General features: G+C 37.8%; 1 protein-coding gene across 4 annotated transcripts in view; it reads left to right on the top strand.

Annotated features, from left to right (window-relative positions):
• LRRC28 (leucine rich repeat containing 28) overlaps window positions 1-21,407 on the top strand; it is a 181,207-nt gene that overhangs the window by 38,607 nt on the left and 121,193 nt on the right. For all 4 annotated transcript variants that reach the window (XM_053223621.1, XM_027067956.2, XM_027067959.2 and 1 more), the window contains one exon: window positions 8,845-8,885. In XM_053223621.1, coding sequence (XP_053079596.1) covers window positions 8,845-8,885 — 41 coding nt within the window. The remainder of the gene's footprint in view (window positions 1-8,844; window positions 8,886-21,407) is intronic.

Consider the following 21,407-nt stretch of genomic DNA (forward strand, 5'->3'; position numbering starts at 1 on the left):
GACATCTAAGTTTTTTTTTTTTTAATTTTTTTTTTCAACGTTTATTTATTTTTGGGACAGAGAGAGACAGAGCATGAACGGGGGAGGGGCAGAGAGAGAGGGAGACACAGAATCGGAAACAGGCTCCAGGCTCTGAGCCATCAGCCCAGAGCCCGACGCGGGGCTCGAACTCACGGACCGCGAGATCGTGACCTGGCTGAAGTCGGACGCTTAACTGACTGCATCACCCAGGCGCCCCAAAGACATCTAAGTTTTAATGAAAGAGGAGAGTTTGGCTTATGTCTGAGCAGTAAGAGCAGCTGGATCTTGATGAAGCAATTAATCTGTGCTACAAGAGAGAACCTCACTTAAAAGTGATATCCTGCTGGGATTGACGGGAAGCAGAGGTCTGTTCATCACATTCCCAAATTGGGATGGGGCATAAGGCACGGAAGTGTTTCCTTTCCTGTGGACCCAGGAGAAAACATTCTTGACCTTCCCCATAAAATATAAACAGGCAAATAAATAATAAAAGAATACAGATAATCTAAACACAAAAAGGTGTTTAACTTCCAATGGAAGGTAAAACATCGATCATCCTTTCCTACTAGATTGGCAAAGACTAATAAATACCTAGTGTTGAAGATTATTAATGCTTGATGTGGAAGACAATAAGAAGATGCTCTCACACACTATCAGATGGAGTAGACTGGGCTGAGTACTTTTGGTGGCTGGTTTGAGCACATCAGTCGGCATTTTGAAAGAGTATGCGTCTGAATCGGTATTTTTCACCTGTAAGAATTTACACAGCAGAAAAAAAAATATCAAGTGAACATTTGTGAATATGTCAAATGAACATGTCAAGTGAACAGGATGGTCATCAAAACGTTGGATGCAATGAAACATTAAGAAAACCTAAATATTCATCAGTCTGGGATTGGTTAAAATCTGATAGCAGCTAACATCTTTTGTAACATCATTTGTAACATCATAGCAGTAAGTTACAAGCACTGTCTTAAGCAATTTACATGTATTAAATTAATTAACTAATAAATTAATCTAAGACAATCCTGTGAAGTAGGCATTATTATTATCCCTACTTTATAGATAAATAAACTGACATTAAAAAGCTCATCAATCAAACTTAACAGTGATTAGAGCTGTAGGTTGAGGGAAGGCAAGAGAGTGGGGGTGGGAGCTGGAAGAGAAAGAACCTTACCTAAGGATGCAGAGTACAAGGGAAAGGTTCTGTGAAGTTTGGTTTATGTTTTTTCACTAAATACTTACTAGTTTTACAATTAAAAATTAAAATAAGATTGTTGGCATAGAGTACTGTTAAGATCTTAGCTAGCTCTCAAGTTGTGTTAATCAGTGAGTCTAGATATTTTGATTTACAGTGATGACGATGCCTGCGTTTATGCTGCATCGACAGCTTCTGCGGCTGGTGGCAGGGTTGAGGGTGAAAGGGGCTGATATCTGGGAAAGTAACATAGCTATGCCCTCCACCCCCTTTGAATTTGGTTAAGAGTAGGATCTGGATTAAATGAACATCACAGAACCTTGAAGGGAAAACAAAGAAATAGTAAAAGAGTGTCGTGCCATCAAGTGTGGCAGAAAAATTTGGGAGAGGGAGTTAAGTTTTGTTTTTGTTTCTTTGATTCACTTTGAATTCCAACATAAGGGGCTTCTTGTTATTTCTTAAATGGAATGTGTGGAAATGATACGTCAAGTAGTAAAGCGTTCAGATGCTCTGTTTGTGTTTTAATGCTGATGTGTAGTATGTGATGTAGTTCTGCAAAAACACAGATTATAAATGTATCCTGTCTCAGTAATACACACATGCCTGAAGAGTAGGAGTTTTGTTATAAACCAAAGCTGCTTTTCCTACTGAATTTTCAGATTTCACAGTTTGCCCCCTGATCCTTACTGGTTGATTGACAGTAGTTCCCTGTCAAATAGGTAACAAAGTATTTGAAATAGTTTAGAAAGTGAATGTCTGACCCCTAATTTCATTCTGTTTCTTGAATCACAGAATTTCAAAGCTAGATGGAGCTTTATAGGCAGTTTAGGCGATTTTTCTTTTTGGGGAAAGTAAGCTTAGAAGAAGTTAATGGACGGGTCCAAAGTCACTTTTGTGGCCAGCTAGAGCATGTACCGGGTCTCCTCATTTGTCACCTAGTCGGTCTTTTGTTTTAATTCTGCAAGTATTTACTGATGACCTTTTTCTGGCCTCGCACCATATAGTTAAAATGTAACCACATTTATCTGTTTCAGAGCAATGAGGTGTTCCCCTTTAAGTGAGTTCTCCTAGTTACCTCTGTGACGTTTACCTCTGAGATCTACTGTGTAACTTTTCCTGATAGAAATGTTTTTAAAACTTGTATCTCTCTGTACTTTCTTAAAATATAGGGAACATGATTTAGCCTACCCTTTGTGATTTGTAGTTTCTGCCTTGGGAGTTAGGAAGGGAGGGTTTAGAATGAGGTGGCAGGGAGAGACGTTTTTCCCTTACACCAGACCATATCCTTGGACACTGGAAGGGCTCTGTTTGCCAGCAGAAGGCTCAAAAGCCATTGTTATGTATGTGTTTCCACAAGTTGAAATTCATTTTCAAGCATGCACTATACTAAAATGAGCCACCTGTACCTTAAAAATGAGATGCCAGTTTCTAAATGTTAGCCCCATCAGATCAGTCAACAAATACGTATGTGAGTGAGGTACCTGAAGTATAATACATTGAGCTTTGGAATATGCTCCCCACTCATAATGAACAATTATGTCATATATCGTCTTTTTTTTTTTTTAATATTTATTCATTTTTGAAAGACAGCACAAGCGGGGTGGGGCAGAGAGAGAGGGGGACATAGAATCTGAAGCAGGCTCCAGACTCTGAGCTGTCAGCACAGAGCCCGACGTGGGGCTTGAACTCATGAACCACGAAATTATGACCTGAGCCAAAGTCGACACTTAACCGACTGAGCCACCCAGGTGCCCCCATCGTCTTTTTTTTAAATGCTTATTTATTTTGAGAGAGAGAGAGAGAGAGAGAGAGAGCAGACGTGCACTTGAGTATGTTGTGATGGTTTGTAACTGAAATGCCTTTTTTCCTTCAGTACCAAAACTTCATTAACTTTTTTAAATTAAAAAATAATAAAAATAATTTTTGAGGTGAAGTTTATGTAATGTAAATCAACCATTTTAGAGTGAACAATTCAGTGGTGTTTGGTACATTCACAGTGTTGCACAACCAGTGCCTTTGTCTCGTTCCAGACATTTCCATCACTCTGGAGTAAAACCCCTCACCCATTAAGCAACTTCTCCCCATTCCCCTCCACACTTCAGCCCTGGCGACCGCCAATCTGTGTTCTGTCTTTATGGATTTATCTCTTATGGATAGTTCATATAAATGGGATTATTCACTATGTGCCCTTTTGCGTCCGGCTTCTTTTCACTTAGAGTGTTCTCAAACTTCCTCCAAGTTGTAGTGTGCATCAGTTCATAACTTTTGTGGCTCAATAAGATTCCGTTGTGTGTGCATGCCACAGTTTGTTCACCCATTCATCCATTGATTGACATTTGGGCTCTTTCACCTTTTTGCTCTTGTGAACAGTGCAGCTATGAATATGGTTTACATTTAAATGTTTGAGTACCTATTTTTAATTATTTTGGGTATATACCTACCTAGGTGTGGAATTGTGGGGTTATAGGGTAGCTCTGCCTTTTTGAGGAACTCCCAGAATGGCTGAACCACTTCACCAGCAAGGTATAAGGATTCCAAGTTTCTCCACATCTCCCCAACATTTGTTATTTTCCAGTTTTTTTTTTTTAATTTTTTTTTTCAACGTTTTTTATTTATTTTTTTTGGGACAGAGAGAGACAGAGCATGAACGGGGGAGGGGCAGAGAGAGAGGGAGACACAGAATCGGAAACAGGCTCCAGGCTCCGAGCCATCAGCCCAGAGCCTGACGCGGGGCTCGAACTCACGGACCGCGAGATCGTGACCTGGCTGAAGTCGGACGCTTAACCGACTGCACCACCCAGGCGCCCCTCCAGTTGTTTTTTTAAATCTTGTTATTATAATAGGTGTGAAGTGACACCTCGTTATGGTTTTGATTTGCATTTCCCTAATGCTAATGATGTTGAGCATGTTTTCATGTGCTTGTTGGCCATTTGCATATATTTACAGAGTATTCAAATTCTTTGCCCATTTTTAAATTGGGTTGTTTGGGGGGTTTTTTGGTAAGAGTTCTTTATATACTCTGGATGCTAGACCCTGAGCAGATACATGGTTTACAAATATTTTCTCCCATTTTACATGTTGTCTTCACTGTCTTGTAATTCATTTTCTTGTAATATCCTTTGATGCACAAAAGTTTTTAATTTTGGTGAAGCCCAGTGTATCTGTTTTTTCTGTTGTTCCTCATGCTTTTGGTGTCATATCTGTGAATCCATTGCCAAATCCACTATGATAAAGATTCACTTCTGTCTATTTTTCCATGAGTTTTACAGTTTCAGCTGTTCTATTTAAGTCGTTGGTCCATTTTTAGTTAATTTTTGTATGTAGTGTCAGAGGTCCAACTTCATTCCATCTTTCATAACTGCTATAAGAACTTAAATACATTTAATTCATGACTTCTTTGAAATGTGTTTTTAGAAGTCAGAAATGGAGCAGGTTTTGCCGAACCCTGAATCATAGTGGTTTGCAACAGCACAATTACTTCTTTACTCACACTGTCATGACTCTCTTATTGCTTGGGGACTCTGGTTAATGGTGTCCAAAGTCAGGGATGGAGACTGACAAAGCTTGCATCACGTGGAGGTCACTATGAACTTTCTGAGCTTTTATGTAACTTTTTGTATTTCACTTCAAAATTTTATTTTTATTTTTTTCATTAAAAAAAGTTAATTAGGGGCGCCTGGGTGGCTCAGCTCAGGTCATCATCTCACAGTCCTTGATGGAGCCCATCATTGGGCTCTGCCCTGAGTGTGGGGGCTGCTTGGGATTCTCTCTCTCTCTGCCCACCCCCCCCCCACCTCCCAAAATAAATTTTTTTTTTTTTAAGTTTAGTTGTGGGACTAAAGGGGGAAAAAAAAACATTTCATTCACAAACTGTCACAATACACACAACAAGCTTCGCGGTGTTTGTAAAGACACATTTCAAAGTCGTGAGTTAGATGCGTTTTAGTTCTCACAGCTCAGGCTCTTGAAGGCTCCCACTTCAACATAATTCCACTGAGCAGAGTAAGTCACTTAGCCACATCCAGCTCGAAGAGACAAATGCAGTCCTACCAGGTGCCCAGCCAGAGAAGAGGAAGAAGCAGGTGGCTCACAGTGCCTACCAGGGCACATCACTCAGCACAGTGTTTGCAACATATTTGAACTATTTGTTCCAACATGCACGATTTAAAAACGTTCGCATGTAAGGAGGTAGGCAGTTTTCCTTAAAAGGGTGTAGTAAAACATCATTGATTCAAAATCAGAGGTAAATTTTAGACTTAAATGTGCTTGCTGAAGGTTACTTTTACATTCCCCGTAAAGAAGAGTTGTTCAGCTAAGTGCAATGTGGGATTTAATGCAGAGAATTTTGGCTTAATTTAGAAAACATTTGTAACTAGTTTAGCAGAAAGTAATTCAGTGATGCTTACCAGTAGGTGTCAGCCACAGCCCGTGCAGTGGGCTGCTCATTTGTCAGGCTGGTTGGGCCTCTGCTAATTAATTAATTACAACACGGGTTTTTCCCCACCCGTGTTGTAATGAACTGCAATTTTCTTAAGGTCACCTTGCTTATTTTTAAATAAAAACACAGTGTATCTAACCGTTAATAAAGATATGGTAATGCACCATTAGCAGTAGAAACATTATTCAGTGCTTAATTGTGTGTGAAGCTGTGTATCTCAAAAGAGCTAACCAGTTTCTCATGGGATAATTAGAATGCTGTTGGATGGCACGAAATCGTCATCTGGAAAAAATGATCGCAGCTCAAGATATGATACTGATTGTAGCAGATAAAATAGATGAGTCTTTTTTCTGGATAAGTTTTTCCTTTTTAGAGGACCAGCTATTATTAAGCCTCTCACTGCCCCCTTCCCTCATCCTTCCATCCCTAGTTGCCTAGTTTGCCTAGGAAGCTTTGTATGTATGCCCATAAATGGAAATGCATATTCTCCTTAAAAGAGAAGATACCCATACTAAAAGAAACATTTTGAGGATTTCTGCAGATCCAAGAGTAACATCTGAGGAAAGACTTGTCATGAAGGACTTCATTGCATATATTGATATCAAAACATGTGGGAAAAAAAAAAAAAGAATCACAGCATTCAGCATTTGAAAACTAAATATAAGTGACTTTATCAAAAATGGGTACTCAGTAAATGCTTCATTGTTCTCATAACTATTTGTATTTAATATTTGGTTATCATAAAAGGACAAGGATATATGTGTATATAAGCAGCTTTGGATGCTGTGGCTAAGTATTTAAATTCATCAGTATGCCAACTTAAAGTGGTAATATCATTTCCTTGTTTAAACCAGTGGATTTCTATTGTGTTCAGAATTTTTAAAAAGTTTTCCCATTTTATAAAATGTAAGTTCTAGTGGTCTGTTCCAGGCCACTCTGCGAAGTCATTATAAACCTTCATACCCTATGGCCCAGGCATATCACACTAATGGTGTTTCTCTTACTGTTTAGAACCCAAATTGGATGTAATATGATTGATTACTCAATTATGTAGCAGTTTATGTGCATACCACATTATCGAATGTAATGGTTTTCAATTATATGAGACCTAACATGTTCACTGTTAAAAGTTCAAATGATACTAACATAGAGTGAAGAATAGAGAGCACCCCTGATCCTTTTCCTAATGATGATCATTGTTACTTGGTTTCTGTCTGAAAAATTAGTTTGTTGCAAATACAAAACTTTCTAGTCCTCAACACCTATTAACACAATTGTTTTTATAACAGGATTTTCGAAAGTGTAAGATCTGTAGGATCTTACTGTAGGAGTAGTGTTCGGGAGTTACAGCAAAATAGATTGTATTTGCAATTTCCCAGACACACCTCCCTGCCTCACATTTTCCTGTGTTGCTTCTTGTGCCTAGAAAGCTGACCAGAACCCTTCCTCTCTGCCCCATAGCAACCTCTGATAATTTATATTTGTCTTTAGGACTCAAGCTACACCTAATTACTTCTAAAAAAACGATTACTGATTCTTTGTTATTGATACCTAGCTTACCTACAGTATGTTTGAGTGTAGAATAAATATATATCTATTACTCCTGACTCAGTGTGCTCCTTCAGTCTTAACAACTCCTGTCTTTGTGTTTGTGTGAATTTGACCTGGGTGGCGGGGAGGGGGGAGAGGGAGGGAGAGAGAGAGAGAGATGCAGGCTGGCTTTCAGTTGCTTAGAAGAGGCTTTTCCTTTTGCCTCTGGCAGAGAGAAGCCCCCTTGCAATCTGGGAGTGGGATTTCTGGGATTCTTTTTGTGGAAGGGCCAATCCTTCCAAAATCAGGACTGGGTAAGGCACCTAGATCGTTCCCAGCCTGTCTTTCCAGTGGCCTGTTTCCTACCCCTGCCACACCCCCCCCCCCCCCCCCCCCCCCCGGACCACCTGAGCCCCAGGACCACTCTGTCCTGAGCTTAGTTAGGTCTGGCTTTCTGGCACCTGGGGATTTCCCTTATTTATTTAGTTTTTCTGAGGCACACAAATTGGGAGTTTGGGGGTGAGTATTAGTTTTCTAGGGCTGTTGTAACAGATTACACAGGATCGGGGGCTTAAAAGAACAGAAATGTATTCTCACTGTTCTGAAGGCCAGAAGTCCTAAATTAAGATGTGGGCAAGGTTGGCTCCTTCTCAGGACTCCAAGGGAGAATCTGTTACTGTTTCCTTGGTTCTGGTGGTTGCCAGTGATCCTTGATGGTCCTTGGCTGTGTCACTCCAGTATCTGGCTCTGTTGTCAGATGGCATCCTCCCCTCTGTGTATGTCTGTTAAGAACAGTGTAACTTCTTCTGTGGCCGTTTCTCAGAAAGACACTGATTTTATTTATTTATATATTTATTTATGTATTTATTTATTTATTTAAAGTTATTTATTTTTTATTTTTTAATTTAATTTTTTATTTTTTAAAATTTACATCCAAATCAGCATATAGTGAAACAATGATTTCAGGAGTAGATTCCTTAATGCCCCTGACCCATTTAGCCCATCCCCCCTCCCACAACCCCTCCAGCAGCCCTCAGTTTGTTCTCCATATTTATGAGTCTCTTCTATTCTGTCCCCTTCCCTGTTTTTATATTATTTTTGTTTTCCTTCCCTCATATTCATCTGTTTTGTCTCTTAAAGTCCTCATATGAGTGAAGTCATAGGATTTTTGTCTTTCTCTGACTAATTTCACTTAGCATAATACCCTCCAGTTCCATCCACGTAGTTGCAAATGTATTTATTTATTTTTGAGAGAGAGAGAGAAAGAGAGAGAGAGAGCAAGCAAGGGAGGGGCAGAGAGAGATGCAAACGGAATTCCAAGCAGGCTCTGAACTGTCAGTGCAGAGCCCAACGCACTGCTCAAACCCGCGAAACTGCTAGATAATGACCTGAGCCGAAATCAAGAGTTGGGCATTAACCCACTTGAGCCACCCAGGTGTCCCAAGACACTGATTTTAAGCGTTCAAATTTATACATTTAAACTGTAGTATGGGCCATGTAAGCATAAAACCCAGACCTGCTGATTTATTATTTATGCATTATTTCCTTCAGATTTACACTGCCCCCCCACCAAAGATAATACTCTGTGTTTAAGCTCATTAGAACTGTTTGTACATATCTCAAAGATGAAATTTAATTCTGAGTTTTTAATTTGCAGCCAGAAAACCTTGCTCAGAAGCTTCCAAACCTTGTGGAACTGTGAGTCTGTTTATTCATATTTTTATACACAACAAGAATGAAAATACTTTTAAGTTATTTGAAATAATAGGACATATAATTTTAATGTATTCATTTATTATATTTTGGTGTCATGGTCATAGAGGTAGACCTGAAGTTCTGCTAACCCCAATAGTATTTTAAAGTATTTTACCATTTAAATTTGTGTTTTAAATATTTCACCTCAAGGTAGTAAAGATAATGAAGGATACTTCCACCCACCCCCCATCCCCCCACCCCTGGGTACAGCCTCTTTGTCACAGAATCCTTCTGGATAGTCAGTATAATTGGGAAGATTTATTGTTACTACATGTGATACTTGATATAAATAGTCCAATGGTATAAAAGGTTTAACACACAGAGGAAAAGCCTATTTCTTTGTGTCCTCCACACTGCATTTGTTTTTTTAATTCTTTTGACAATTACCTCCATAATGCTAAATGATATGTTTACACCTTTGTTTTCTGGTGCATCAACTTTAAGTCTCTATTGACTTACCCATAAGGAAGATACTTAGAACCTTATATTTCCCTTGCTTTCCAGCTCCCTGCTAATTTTGTTGAAGGAGGAGTTTGCACTGCTGTTTTTTGTTCTCTTAATTATTTGGCAAAATTTTCAGGAGGTAAAGTAGGGAAAACTAACTTTATACCTCCATCTTTAATCTGGGAGTCTATCATTTCCTGTCTCCCCACCGCCCCATCCTTTTATTTTGAAAAATTTCAAACTAACAGAAAAGTTGAAAGCATAATACAGTGAACACCCATATACACTTCACTTAAATTTAACCAGTTAACATTTTGCCACATTGGCTTTCTCTTTCTGTCTCCTACAGTCTTCCTCCCTTCTTCCCTTTCCAGCTCTCACACGCACACACACACACACACAAATTACAGACATTATGATACTTTACTACTAAATATATCAGTATGTATCTCCTAATAATAAGGGCAGTATTGCACATAATTATACTATTATCACACTTTAAAAGTAATATTAACTCAGTAATATCATCTAATATGCATTTCATATTTTAATTACCCTAATCCCTCCCGTCCCCAATGTCTTTAAAGTATTGTGCAGATTTGTCTGATTTTTTTCCTCTTGATTAGATTCAGTTTAATCATCTTTGGTAATGTTCTACCCCATTTGCTTTGTCAAGTTTTTAATTTCATTCTCTTTATATATATGTGTGTGTGTGTATATATATATATACATATATATATACATATGCATATTTTTTGAAAGCCTTTGAGAGTGTTGCATACATCATTTTTTTTTTTACCTCTAAACAGTTCAGTGTATATTTCCAAGAAAGATGTCTTAACATTATTTTAGGTCTATTTTTTGTTTTTATAGGTTCTTTATAGTTTCCTTCATATAGGTTTTGAACATTTCTAAAATATATTTCTAAACATTTAATATATAATTTTTTGCTAGTGTAAATGAATTTTCTTTTTTTTTTTAACGTTTATTTATTTTTGAGACAGAGAGAGACAGAGCATGAACGGGGGAGGGGCAGAGAGAGAGGGAGACACAGAATCAGAAGCAGGCTCCAGGCTCTGAGCCATCAGCCCAGAGCCCGATGCAGGGCTCGAACTCACGGACCGTGAGACTGTGACCCGGGCTGAAGTCGGATGCTTAACCGACTGAGCCACCCAGGCGCCCCTGTAAATGAATTTTCTGTTAGCTCTTCTAAGCAGTTATTTTTTCAATATATGACCACTGTTGGTTTTAGTATGTTAACTTTATATCCTGCTACCTTGCTAAAATCTTATTGAATTAGTTTTATCATTGATCCCTCAAGGTTTTTCAGGAATACTCTCATGTCTGAAAATACAGATAGTGTTGTTTCTTTTTTTCTAAACCTTAATGCCTTTTATTTATTTTCTCTAGTCTAACTGCATTGGCTAGTCCCTCCAGAACAGTGTGAAATTGTACTTGAGATAATGGGCATCCTTGTTTTGTTTCTGACCTTAGTGGGAATGCCTCCAGGGTTGCCCCATAAGAAAGATGCTGACTTTACAATTAATGTGTGTATGTTCTATTGTGTTAAGTAAATACCCATTTGTATTAATAATCTATTGCTGCTTAACAAATTACCCCAGAATGTAGTGACTTAAACTGTAGTAGGGGTGCTTAACAGAGTAAATACTTATTATCTCATATTTTCTGAAGGTCTAGAATCTGGGCTTGGCTTAGCTGGGTATCTTGGCCTCAGTGTCTCTTTCAAGGCCGCAATCAAGGTTGTTGCCCAGGGCTGCTGTTTTTACCTGAACATTCAACTAATGTTAATGTTGATTCAGTTAATCTCATGTTGTTGGTCCGAAGGTCTCAGTTCCTAGCTGGCTGTTGGCAGGAGGACTCAACTCCCTTAGTTCTTGCCACTTGGCTTCTCTATAGTGTTGCTCCCGACATGGCGGCTGGCTTCCATCAGCACAAGGGAAAAAGCAAGAGAGGGTATGCAAGACAGGACCCACAGCCTTTTTGTCATCTAATCATGGATGTGACATCCCATCACTTTTGCTATTTTCTGTTCATTAGAAACAAGTCAGTAAGGGGGCGCCTGGGTTGCTCAGTCGGTTAAGCGGCCGACTTCGGCTCAGGTCATGATCTCGCGGTCCGTGAGTTCGAGCCCCACGTCGGGCTCTGTGCTGACAGCTCAGAGCCTGGAGCCTGTTTCAGATTCTGTGTCTCCCTCTCTCTGACCCTCCCCCATTCATGCTCTGTCTCTCTCTGTCTCAAAAATAAATAAACGTTAAAAAAATTAAAAAAAAAAAAAAAAAGAAACAAGTCAGTAGGTCCAGCCCACACTTAAGGGGAGGCTATAACACAAGGGCCTAAATGCCAGGTAGTGGAGATCAGTGGAGACCGTCTTGGGGGCTGCCTACCACATCATTAATTCTGACTTCCTCAAGAATTTTTATTAGTAATGGGTGTGGAATTTATTCAAAGCCTTTTTCAGACTTTAAAGAAAAAATTCTTGAGGACTTCAGGCAGAAAAATGAAACAGTCGTGAAGATGAAGATAATTGCAATGTAATACCCCAAACTGTATCATATATCCAGCGGTGGTTGCTTTCAGGCTTGACAGTGTTTTTCTTTGAGCCCTTTAAAAGTATTTTTATATAATATGTATAATATAATGTGTAAATGTTTATATATAAGTTATATGCTATAACATAAATAATATAACTGTTATGTGTATATTATATAATTATATTATTATATATTAAATATATTATATATTAAATATACTGTATATTATATAACATAATTATTAAGTATATATTAAATTAATAATTATATATTTATTATTAAATATTAAAACAATGATCTATGAACTAATAATATATATTAAATATATTATTAATATGTATTATATGTTATGTAAATATACTATATATAATAAGTTAGTGGGATTTTAGTCATTTTCCACATGTATTAATATAATTTTTGTCTGGCTGCTTTCAAGATTTTGTTTTTTGGTTTTCAGAAATTTAACTATGATGTACCTTGGTTTAATTATCTTTGTATTTATGTTGGAGTTTGCTGAGCTACTTGAATCTGTGAACTTATGTCTTTTCCCAAATTTAATACATTTTCAATTATTATTTCTTTGAGTAATTTTTATGCACTGTTCCGTTTCTCCTTCTTGGGCACTGTTTACACATGACATCTGTTAATGTTGTCCTACATTCCTCTGAGGCACTGTTCATGTTTCCTTCAAGCTTTTTTCTCTCTGCATCTTAGATTAGGTCATTTATACTGATCTTTTTCAAGTTCATAAACTCTTTCCTTTGTAACATTAATCCTGTTGTTTAGCTTCATCTTGTAATTTTTTCAGTTTTAGGATTTTCTTTCTTTTATTCTCTCTATTTCTTTATATTATAGGCATATTTTACTTTAGATCACTATGTGTATCTATATAAAAATTTCTTGTCGGGGCGCCTGGGTGGCGCAGTCGGTTAAGCGTCCGACTTCAGCCAGGTCACGATCTCGCGGTCCATGAGTTCGAGCCCCGCGTCAGGCTCTGGGCTGATGGCTCAGAGCCTGGAGCCTGTTTCCGATTCTGTGTCTCCCTCTCTCTCTGCCCCTCCCCCGTTCATGCTCTGTCTCTCTCTGTCCCAAAAATAAATAAACGTTGAAAAAAAATAAAAATTAAAAAAAAAAATAAAAATTTCTTGTCTGCTAATTCCAACATCTTGGTTATCTTGAGCTTGATCTCCATTGTTTATTGTTGTTAATGGATCACATTTTCTTGGGTTTTCATATGTTGAATAATTTTAGATTATATCATGATAATTGGGGATTTTATGTCTTGGAGACTGGAATCTGTTGTATTCATTCAGAGAGTGTTGATATTTTTGCTTTAGGAGGTAATTTACCTGGTTTGACTCAGACAAGTAAACTGGTTTTTGGAGGGCAGCTGAAAACTCAGTCCAGTTCTTTCACCTGGACTATAATTTCTTCCATATTTGCATGGTTCTGGGATTGCCATTGATTTAGACAAAGTTTATAAATAGAATTTGGGGTTACGCTTCCCTGGCTCTTTTTTTCGGGTATTTTCCCTTTACTTGCCAGTGGTCATGGTTTCCCTGAACTCTGTCCTCCTGTTCTTTAGGTTAGTAAGAATGAAGTTTCCTATTAGAATTTTAGCCACTTTGCATGGTAACTGTCTGTACCCTGCCTTACACTAAATGCTGCTTAAAAAACAAAACTCAAAACTCACCCAGTGCCATTCGTTCTTCTAAGGTTTGACTCTTCTCCAGGATGGCTTGTTTTTGTTTACTCTGTAGTGCCTTAGAGTCGTGTGTGTGTGTGTGTGTGTGTGTGTGTGTGTGTGTGTGTGTGTGTGATCTGCCAGAGGATCAGTCCGGTGGGAGTTTATTGTGCTGTACTGAATTGGAACTTGCATTCTTTTATTTTAACTTCTCTGTCTTTATAACTCAAGTGATTTTCTTGAAGTCAACATTAGTTGGTTGTTTGATTTTTGACCAATCTGACAATCTAGGCCATTTAACTGGAGTGTTTAGATCGTATTACATTTAATGGGATTACTGAATTTGGTTCTATGCGTCTCAACTGTTATTTATTTTTTCCCTCTTCTCTCCTTCTTTAAAATTATTTCAGTGTTATGTAGGACCCCATTTTACTAACCACTACTGACTTATCAACTCTCAGTGTTTTAAGGCTTACGTTGTGCTTCCTTAACCTTTTACAGTCTCCCTTCACATAACAGACCACTTACTTCACTTGTAATGTGGGAACTGTACATCAGTACTTCGTTCTTTGTGCTGTTGTTGTATATGTGTGTTTGTGTATCTGTCAGCATACGAATATACGTACGTATCATGTGTATGTCAGTCAGGGCCAGTTGGGAGATAGAAACCATACCCCTAGTTGAAACAGGGAAAATTAATATAAAGAATTGCTGACTAGTGAGGTGTTATAACTGCTAAAAGAGATTAAGAGAACTCTGTGGTATTCAGAAGTAGCAAGTACAAAAAACAGCTATTACTTCTGGGCTGAGAGAAAGTAGACAAGGAAGGGACTGAAAAGACTTAGGAGAGCTCCAGCCCCTAGGCTGAGATTGAGAGCTCTTCAGTGAAGGGCCTGACTGGGAGCATACAGCCTGCTGGTGGCTGAGAAGCTTGCCAGCTGGTTTAGGCTGGAGCCGATCTGTAATATCAGCTCAGTGTTGGAGGAAGGTGTTGGTAGTCTGGAGCTGGTGTGTAGAAGCAGCTTGACAGTGTGGCCTACCTACCACAGAAGTGGCCACGGGGTGGTAGTACAGTTGCCTGAGGCCCGTTGAAGCTGGTTTGTAGAAGTGCATTGATGGATGGGGAGAGTGGGCCTGGGGGTGCGGCCAGAGCTGCTTCAGAGCTGGGTGGGGAGTTCACGGTTGGAGGATGCAGCTTGAGGTTTCCCAACAGGGCTGCCCAGGTGAGTGCTTCTGGGCCTTGGCTCCTGTGCTAAATAAACAGTTGCTGGGGGACTGGACCCAGAAGGGAGGTCCTTGCTGCTGCTGTCATCTGATAGAGTCACTCCAGTGCCCTCTTCCAGCCCTAATGTTAGGCCAGTTGACAAGGGAGAGTTGACAGCGTCCAGGTCAATCGGGTATAGAAGGTAGATCTGGAGCTGACAGACCAAACTGATACATTGTTAATTCTCAAAAATTTAAAATGAGGAAAATTGTCTTTTATATTCATCCCTATATTCTCTCAGATTTCGTTTACCTGAGTAAAGTCTTTATCTCTCCTTTTTTAAAACAAATTAAACTTTTTCCTTTGAGATAATGGTGGATTCTCATGGAATTGTAAGAAATAGTACAGAAAGATCCCGTATACCCTTGTAGTTTCCAGCAGCATTCACATCTTGCGTAACTATAGTGCAAGATGAGCACCAGAAAATCGGCACTAGTGTTATCTTCCTCCAGTGTTCATCATTTTCTGTGCACTCATTTGTGTGTGTGTGCGTGTGTTCTGTGCAATTTTATCACATGTGTACATTTGTACAATCCCTACCATAGTCGGGTAGAGAGAGTACTTTCATCACTGCAAGCATTGCTTGAACTGCCCTTTAATTTTTTTATTTTTATTTATTTTTAAATATGAAATTTATTGTCAAATTGGTTTCCATACAACACCCAGTGCTCATCCCAACAGGTGCCCTCCTCAATGCCCATCACCCACCCTCCCCTCCTTGAACTGCCCTTTTATAATCATGTTACACACGGTCCCCAAACCCTGGTAACTGCTACTCTGTTCTCCATCTCTATCATTTTATCACTTTAGCAATATTATGTAAATGAAAGCATATAGTATGTAACCTTTTGGTACCTTTTTTTCATCCAGCACAATCCCTTGAGATCCATTCAAATTGTTGTATGTATCAATAGTTTGTTCCTCTTTGTTGCTGAATTATATTTCATGGTATGGATGTAATGCAGTTTCTTAGACCATTTACCCATTGAAGGACCTATTGGTTGTTTTGTTTTTATGTGTAATAATTGATACTGCTTGTAGCATTTCTGTACTTTTATTTATTTTTTTGGTGAATAAGTTTCCATTTCTCTGAGATAAATGACTAAGACTGCAATTGCTGAGTCCTGTGGTAATTACACGTGTCACTTTTTTTTTGGTTGAGATATAATTCACATACCATAAAATTCACCCTTTTAAGTATATAATTCAGTGGTTTTTAGTATATTCACAAGGTTGAGCAACCATTACCGCTGTCTAATTCCAAAACATTTTCATCACCTCAAAAGAAACCCATTTAGCAGTCATACCCCCCTCCCCCAACCCCCTAATAACTCCTTGGTGACCAATAATCTGCTTTCCATTTCTATGGCTATGCCTGTCCTGGGCATTTCATGTAAATGGAATCATACAGTATGTGGCCTTTTGGGTCTTGCTGCTTTAACATAGCATGTTTTCAGGGTTCATTTATGTTGTAGTATGTTTCAGAATGCATTCTTTTTTGTGGACATACCACGTTTTGTTTATCCATTCTTTAGTTGATAGATATTTGGGTTGTTCACACATCTTGGCTATGGTGAATAATGCAGTTATGAACATTTCGTGTAGAAGTTTATATATGAATGTGTATTTTCAGTTCTTTAGGGTTTATCCTACTGGTGGAATTGCATTGTTAGCTTTGTTTAACCTTTTGAGGAACTGCCAAACTGTTTTCCAAAGCTGCATCATTTTACAATTCCACCAACAGTATGTGAGGATCCTAACTTCTTCTCCACATCCTCATTAACACTTGTTACTTTCTGTCCTTTTGATTATTGTCATCCTAGTAGGTGTGAATTGGTATATCATAGTTTTGATTTGTATTTTTCTATTGATCTTTTTTCATTTGCTTATTGGCTGGTTATATATTTCTTTGGAGAAATGTCTATTCAAATCTGTTGTCTATTTTTAAATTATGATATTTTTATTGTAGAGTTGTAAGAGTTTTTTATGTATTTGTATGCCTTATATATTTGAGATAGCTCTATATATTTAAGTGCTTTATATTTTTGAGATATATATATTTATATATTTGAATGCTTTATATGTTTGATACCATATCAGATATATACTTTTAAAATATTTTCTTCCATTCATGGTTTATCTTTTCACTTTCTTGATAATTTTTTATCTGGCATTTTGTGTTTTGGTATCATATCTACGAAATTGTTTTAATCCAACATTATGAAGATTTACCTCTGTTTTTCTTACTTAAGTTGTATCATTTTAGCTCTTACATTTAGGTCTTTGATCCATTTTGAGTGAATTTTTGCATACGATGCAATGTAAAGGCCTAACTTCTGTTTTTGAATATGCAACTCCAGCTATCTCAGCACCATTTATTGAAAAGGATACCCTTTGCCTATTGAATTGTCTTGGCACCTTTGTCAAAAATCATCTGACCATGAACATGTTGGCATATTTCTGGATGCTCAATTTTTTTCCATTGATCTATTTGTCTATCTTTTTGCCAGTAGCACACAACTTGATTACTGTAGCTTTATAGTTAAGTTTTGAAATTGAGAAGTATGATTCCTTCAACATTATTCCCATTTCTCAAAATTGTTTTAGCTCTTCTAAATCCCTTGCATTTCCATATGAGTTTTAACATCTGCTTGTCAAATTATGAAGAAAAAAAGGTATCTGTGATCAATGGTGGCGATGGTATTGAATCTTTAGATCAGTATGTGGAATATTGCTGTCTTATGTCTTCTAATCTATGAATGTGAGATGTCTTTCCATTTAATTAGGTCTTCAATTTCTTTCAACATTTTTGTGTTTGAACACCGAACACTTTTCAGTGTAAAAATCTTGAATTTGTTAAACTTATTCCTAAGTTTAACTTATTCTTTTTTAAAATTAAAAAAAAATTTTTAAAGTAGGCTTCACACTCAGTGCAGAGCTCAATATGGGGCTTGAACTCATGACCTGAGCTGAAATTAAGAGTCGGACGCTTAACGAACTGAGCTACCCAGGCGCCCCAGTATTTATTTATTCTTTTGATGCTGTTATACGTGGAATGGTTTTTCTTAATTTCACATTAGAATTGCTCATTGTCTGGTATGTAAGAATACACCTGATTTTTGTATATTGATCTTTTATCCTCAGCCTTGCTGAACTCATTTATTAGCTCTAATTTTTTTTTTTTTTTGGTAGATTCCATAGGATTTTCTATATACAAGATCATGTCATCTGCCAGTGAAGATAGTTTCATTCCTTCCTTTCCAATATGTATGCCTTTTATTTCTTTTTCTTGCTTTATTTTTGGCTGTAACATGGAATATTGAATAAAAGTGGTGAGACCAGACATCTTTGTGTTGTTTCTGCCTGATGTTAGGGGGAAAGCTTTCAGTCTATTGCCATTCAGTGTGATGATGGCTATAGATTTTTCATAGGTACCCTGTATGTAATTGAGGAAATTCCCTTTTATTGCTTATTTGTTGAGTATTTTTAGCATAAAAGGGTGTTTGATTTTGTCATATGGTCTTTTTTTCATCTACTGAGATGAATGTGTTTTTTTTCTTTATCCTGTTAATATAGATGTTGATTTTTGCTTGTATGTTGAACCAACCCTGCATCAATGAGGGAAAATCCCATTTGGTCGTGGAGTATAATCCTTTTTATAAGTTGCTGGGTTTGGCTTACTAGTATTTTGTTGATGAATTTTGTGTCTGTATTCATAAGGGAAACTGATCCTTGGTCTTCCTTTGTTGCGATTTCCTTGGTTTAGGTATCAAGGTAATATTGGCCTCATAGAATGAGTTGAAAGAGTTCCCTCCTCTCCTTTTCCTTTCCTTTTTTTTTTTTTTTTTTTAAAGTTATCTGCTCAGTTACCTTAGTGGTCACCTGATGGTTAGATTAGAGATTTCCTTTGCTACCTGAATCCAGTAGTCTCCCAGTCTTTGCTGAGGACTTCTGTTATTGTATGGTGGCATGCCTTCAGCTCCCAGCCAGGCATTCGACAACTTTGCCTTATCCTGAGCTTCCTGCTTATGCAGGAGCCTCAAGTTCGGCAGAGCTGATTGCTTAGAGTCTTTCACCTCTTTCCTGAGCATTTGCACGTTTCTGACCTGCCTTAGACCTTCTAGAATTCCAGAAATACACCAGAGCTTTTCACAGCTCCTCTGGACATCTTGCCCAGCTTTTCCATTTAAGGTTTTTGGTTGTCTATTGTTTGCACCAGCTGTTATTTATTGACTCAGGTGGGTGTGAAGTCAAACAATTGCCCATAATGTGTTTCAACTGGGGAAAGAGTTTTTGTAGGGGGCAAGTTTCTAGGCAGATCAAATTAAAAAGAGCTTTGCAGGTGGGGCCTTTCAGGGAGCCTTGAGACAAAGTCAAATGACGCCAGTTCCCTGGGAGTGAGTGCTGACCTGGTTTTGTCCCTTCAGGTGCTAGGCACGCTGCCGCTTTTTCACTTCGATTGTGGACCGGGTTTTTGTTTTGTTTTTCCATGCTTCTGCAGAGTGGAGAGTGAGGGATACAATTAGAAGAATTGAAAATGCCCCAAAGTTCACACAGCTCACTGTGCTTACTGAGATTTTTGCCATTTTTCTTAAGATATAACCCTCCTTGTATCACTTTGGTTAGTTTCCAGAATTTTGTACATAAGCTTCTTACTACTACTTTTGCCAATATTCTTGTTGATTTTATGTAAAATAATTTTTGGAGGCCCTTACTCTTTCACTTTTGTTCTGGATTTGTAGTTTCCTAAGAAATTGCCAAATAATTTTCCAGTTTGGCTCCACCTTTTTATATTCTCCCCGAGCAAAGTATTGTTTCAGTTTCTCCACATCTCACCAGTATTCGGTGTTACCATTAGTTTTTATTTTTGTCATTTTGATAGATGTGTGGTTTTATGTCATTGTGATTTTAATGTATATTTTTCTAATGGTTAATGATACTGAACATCTTTTCAAGTATGTGTTGGTTACCTGTGTCTTTTCTTCAGTGAAACACATTTGTTGCTCTTTTTCTAGTTGGATTTATTTTTATTCTTCAGTTTTAAGAGGTTTTTATTTTTTTTTTTTTACAAATTATAGAAACCAGTTCTTTGTTGTATATGTTGTTTACAAATATTTTCTCCCAATTTGTAGTTTGTCTTTTCATTCTCTTTTTTTTTTTTTAGAAATTTATTTATTTCAAGAGGAAGAGAGAGAGAGAGAGTCCCAAGCAGGCTCTGCACTGTTAGTGTAAAGCCCAACACGGGACCCGAACTCATGAACTGTGAGAATGTGACCTGAGCCAAAGTCAGACGCTCCCACAACTGAGCCACCCAGATGCCCCTATCTTTTCATTCTCTTTCTATTCTTTTGTAGAGCAAAAGTTTTACATTTTATCAGTTCTGCTTTTATGGATCATGTTTTTAGTGTCAAGTCTAAGAATTCCTTGTCTAGCCATAGGCCCTGAAGATTTTCTGTGAGAAAAAATCTCACATTAGTTTTTTCTCTGAAAATGTTACAGTTTTTGTTTTACAAACATCTTCATAGTCTTGAAGTTTTTGTTTGTTTGTTTTGATCTTCTGGAATTAAAATGCTTTTTTTTTATATAGATGGCAAACAGCCCATATTATTTTATTTTTAAAGTTTATTTTGAGAGAGAGAAAGTGCATAAGCAGGGGAGAGGTGGAGAGAGAGGGAAAGCAATAATCCCAAGCAGGCTTCATGCTGTCAGCGCCGAGCCTGACATGGGGCTTGATACCATGAACCTTGAGATCATGACCTGAGCCAAAATCAAGAGTCAGATGGATGTTCAGCCAACTGAGCCACCCAGGCACCCCTGGAATTAGAATTCTTGATGACTTTTTTTTTTTCTTTTCTTTCAGCAATTTTATGATGTTCATTATCATCTGGCTTGCACAGTTTCTGAAGAGACATCTCCTGTTATTCTTATATTTGTTCCTCTGTATGTAATGTGTTTATTTTTTCTTTATCTACATTGAAGATTTTTGATTTTATGCTCATTTTCAGGGATTTGATTTTGATGTATCTTGTGGTTTTCTTTTTTTAAAATTTTTTAACCTTTATTTATTTTAGTTTTGAGAGACAGACACAGAGTGCGAGAGGGGGAGGGGCAGAGAGAGAGGGAGACACAGAATCCGAAGCTCCAGGCTCCGAGCTGTCAGCACAGAACCTGACACAGGGCTCGAACTCACAAACAGTGAGATCATGACCTGAGCTGAAGTCGGCCGCTCAACCGACTAAGCTACCCAGGCGCCCCTTCTTTTTCTTTATATTTGACGTTTGTTTAGCTTCTTGGGTTCGTGTTTCTATGATTTTCATCAAATTTGGCAATTTTTTGACGTTATTTCTTTAGATATTTATTTCTATACTCCTGTCTCTGTTTCTGGGACTCTTGCATGTTTGTTACACTGTTTAGTATTTTCCTTTAATCACTGACACTCTTTTCAGTTTTTTTCCATCTTTTTTTGTCTCTGTATGCTTCAATATGGACAAATTATATTTCTCTGTCTTCAGTGTCAGTAA

Source organism: Acinonyx jubatus, chromosome B3 (genome assembly GCF_027475565.1).
Source record: "Acinonyx jubatus isolate Ajub_Pintada_27869175 chromosome B3, VMU_Ajub_asm_v1.0, whole genome shotgun sequence".
Lineage (NCBI taxonomy): Eukaryota > Metazoa > Chordata > Mammalia > Carnivora > Felidae > Acinonyx > Acinonyx jubatus.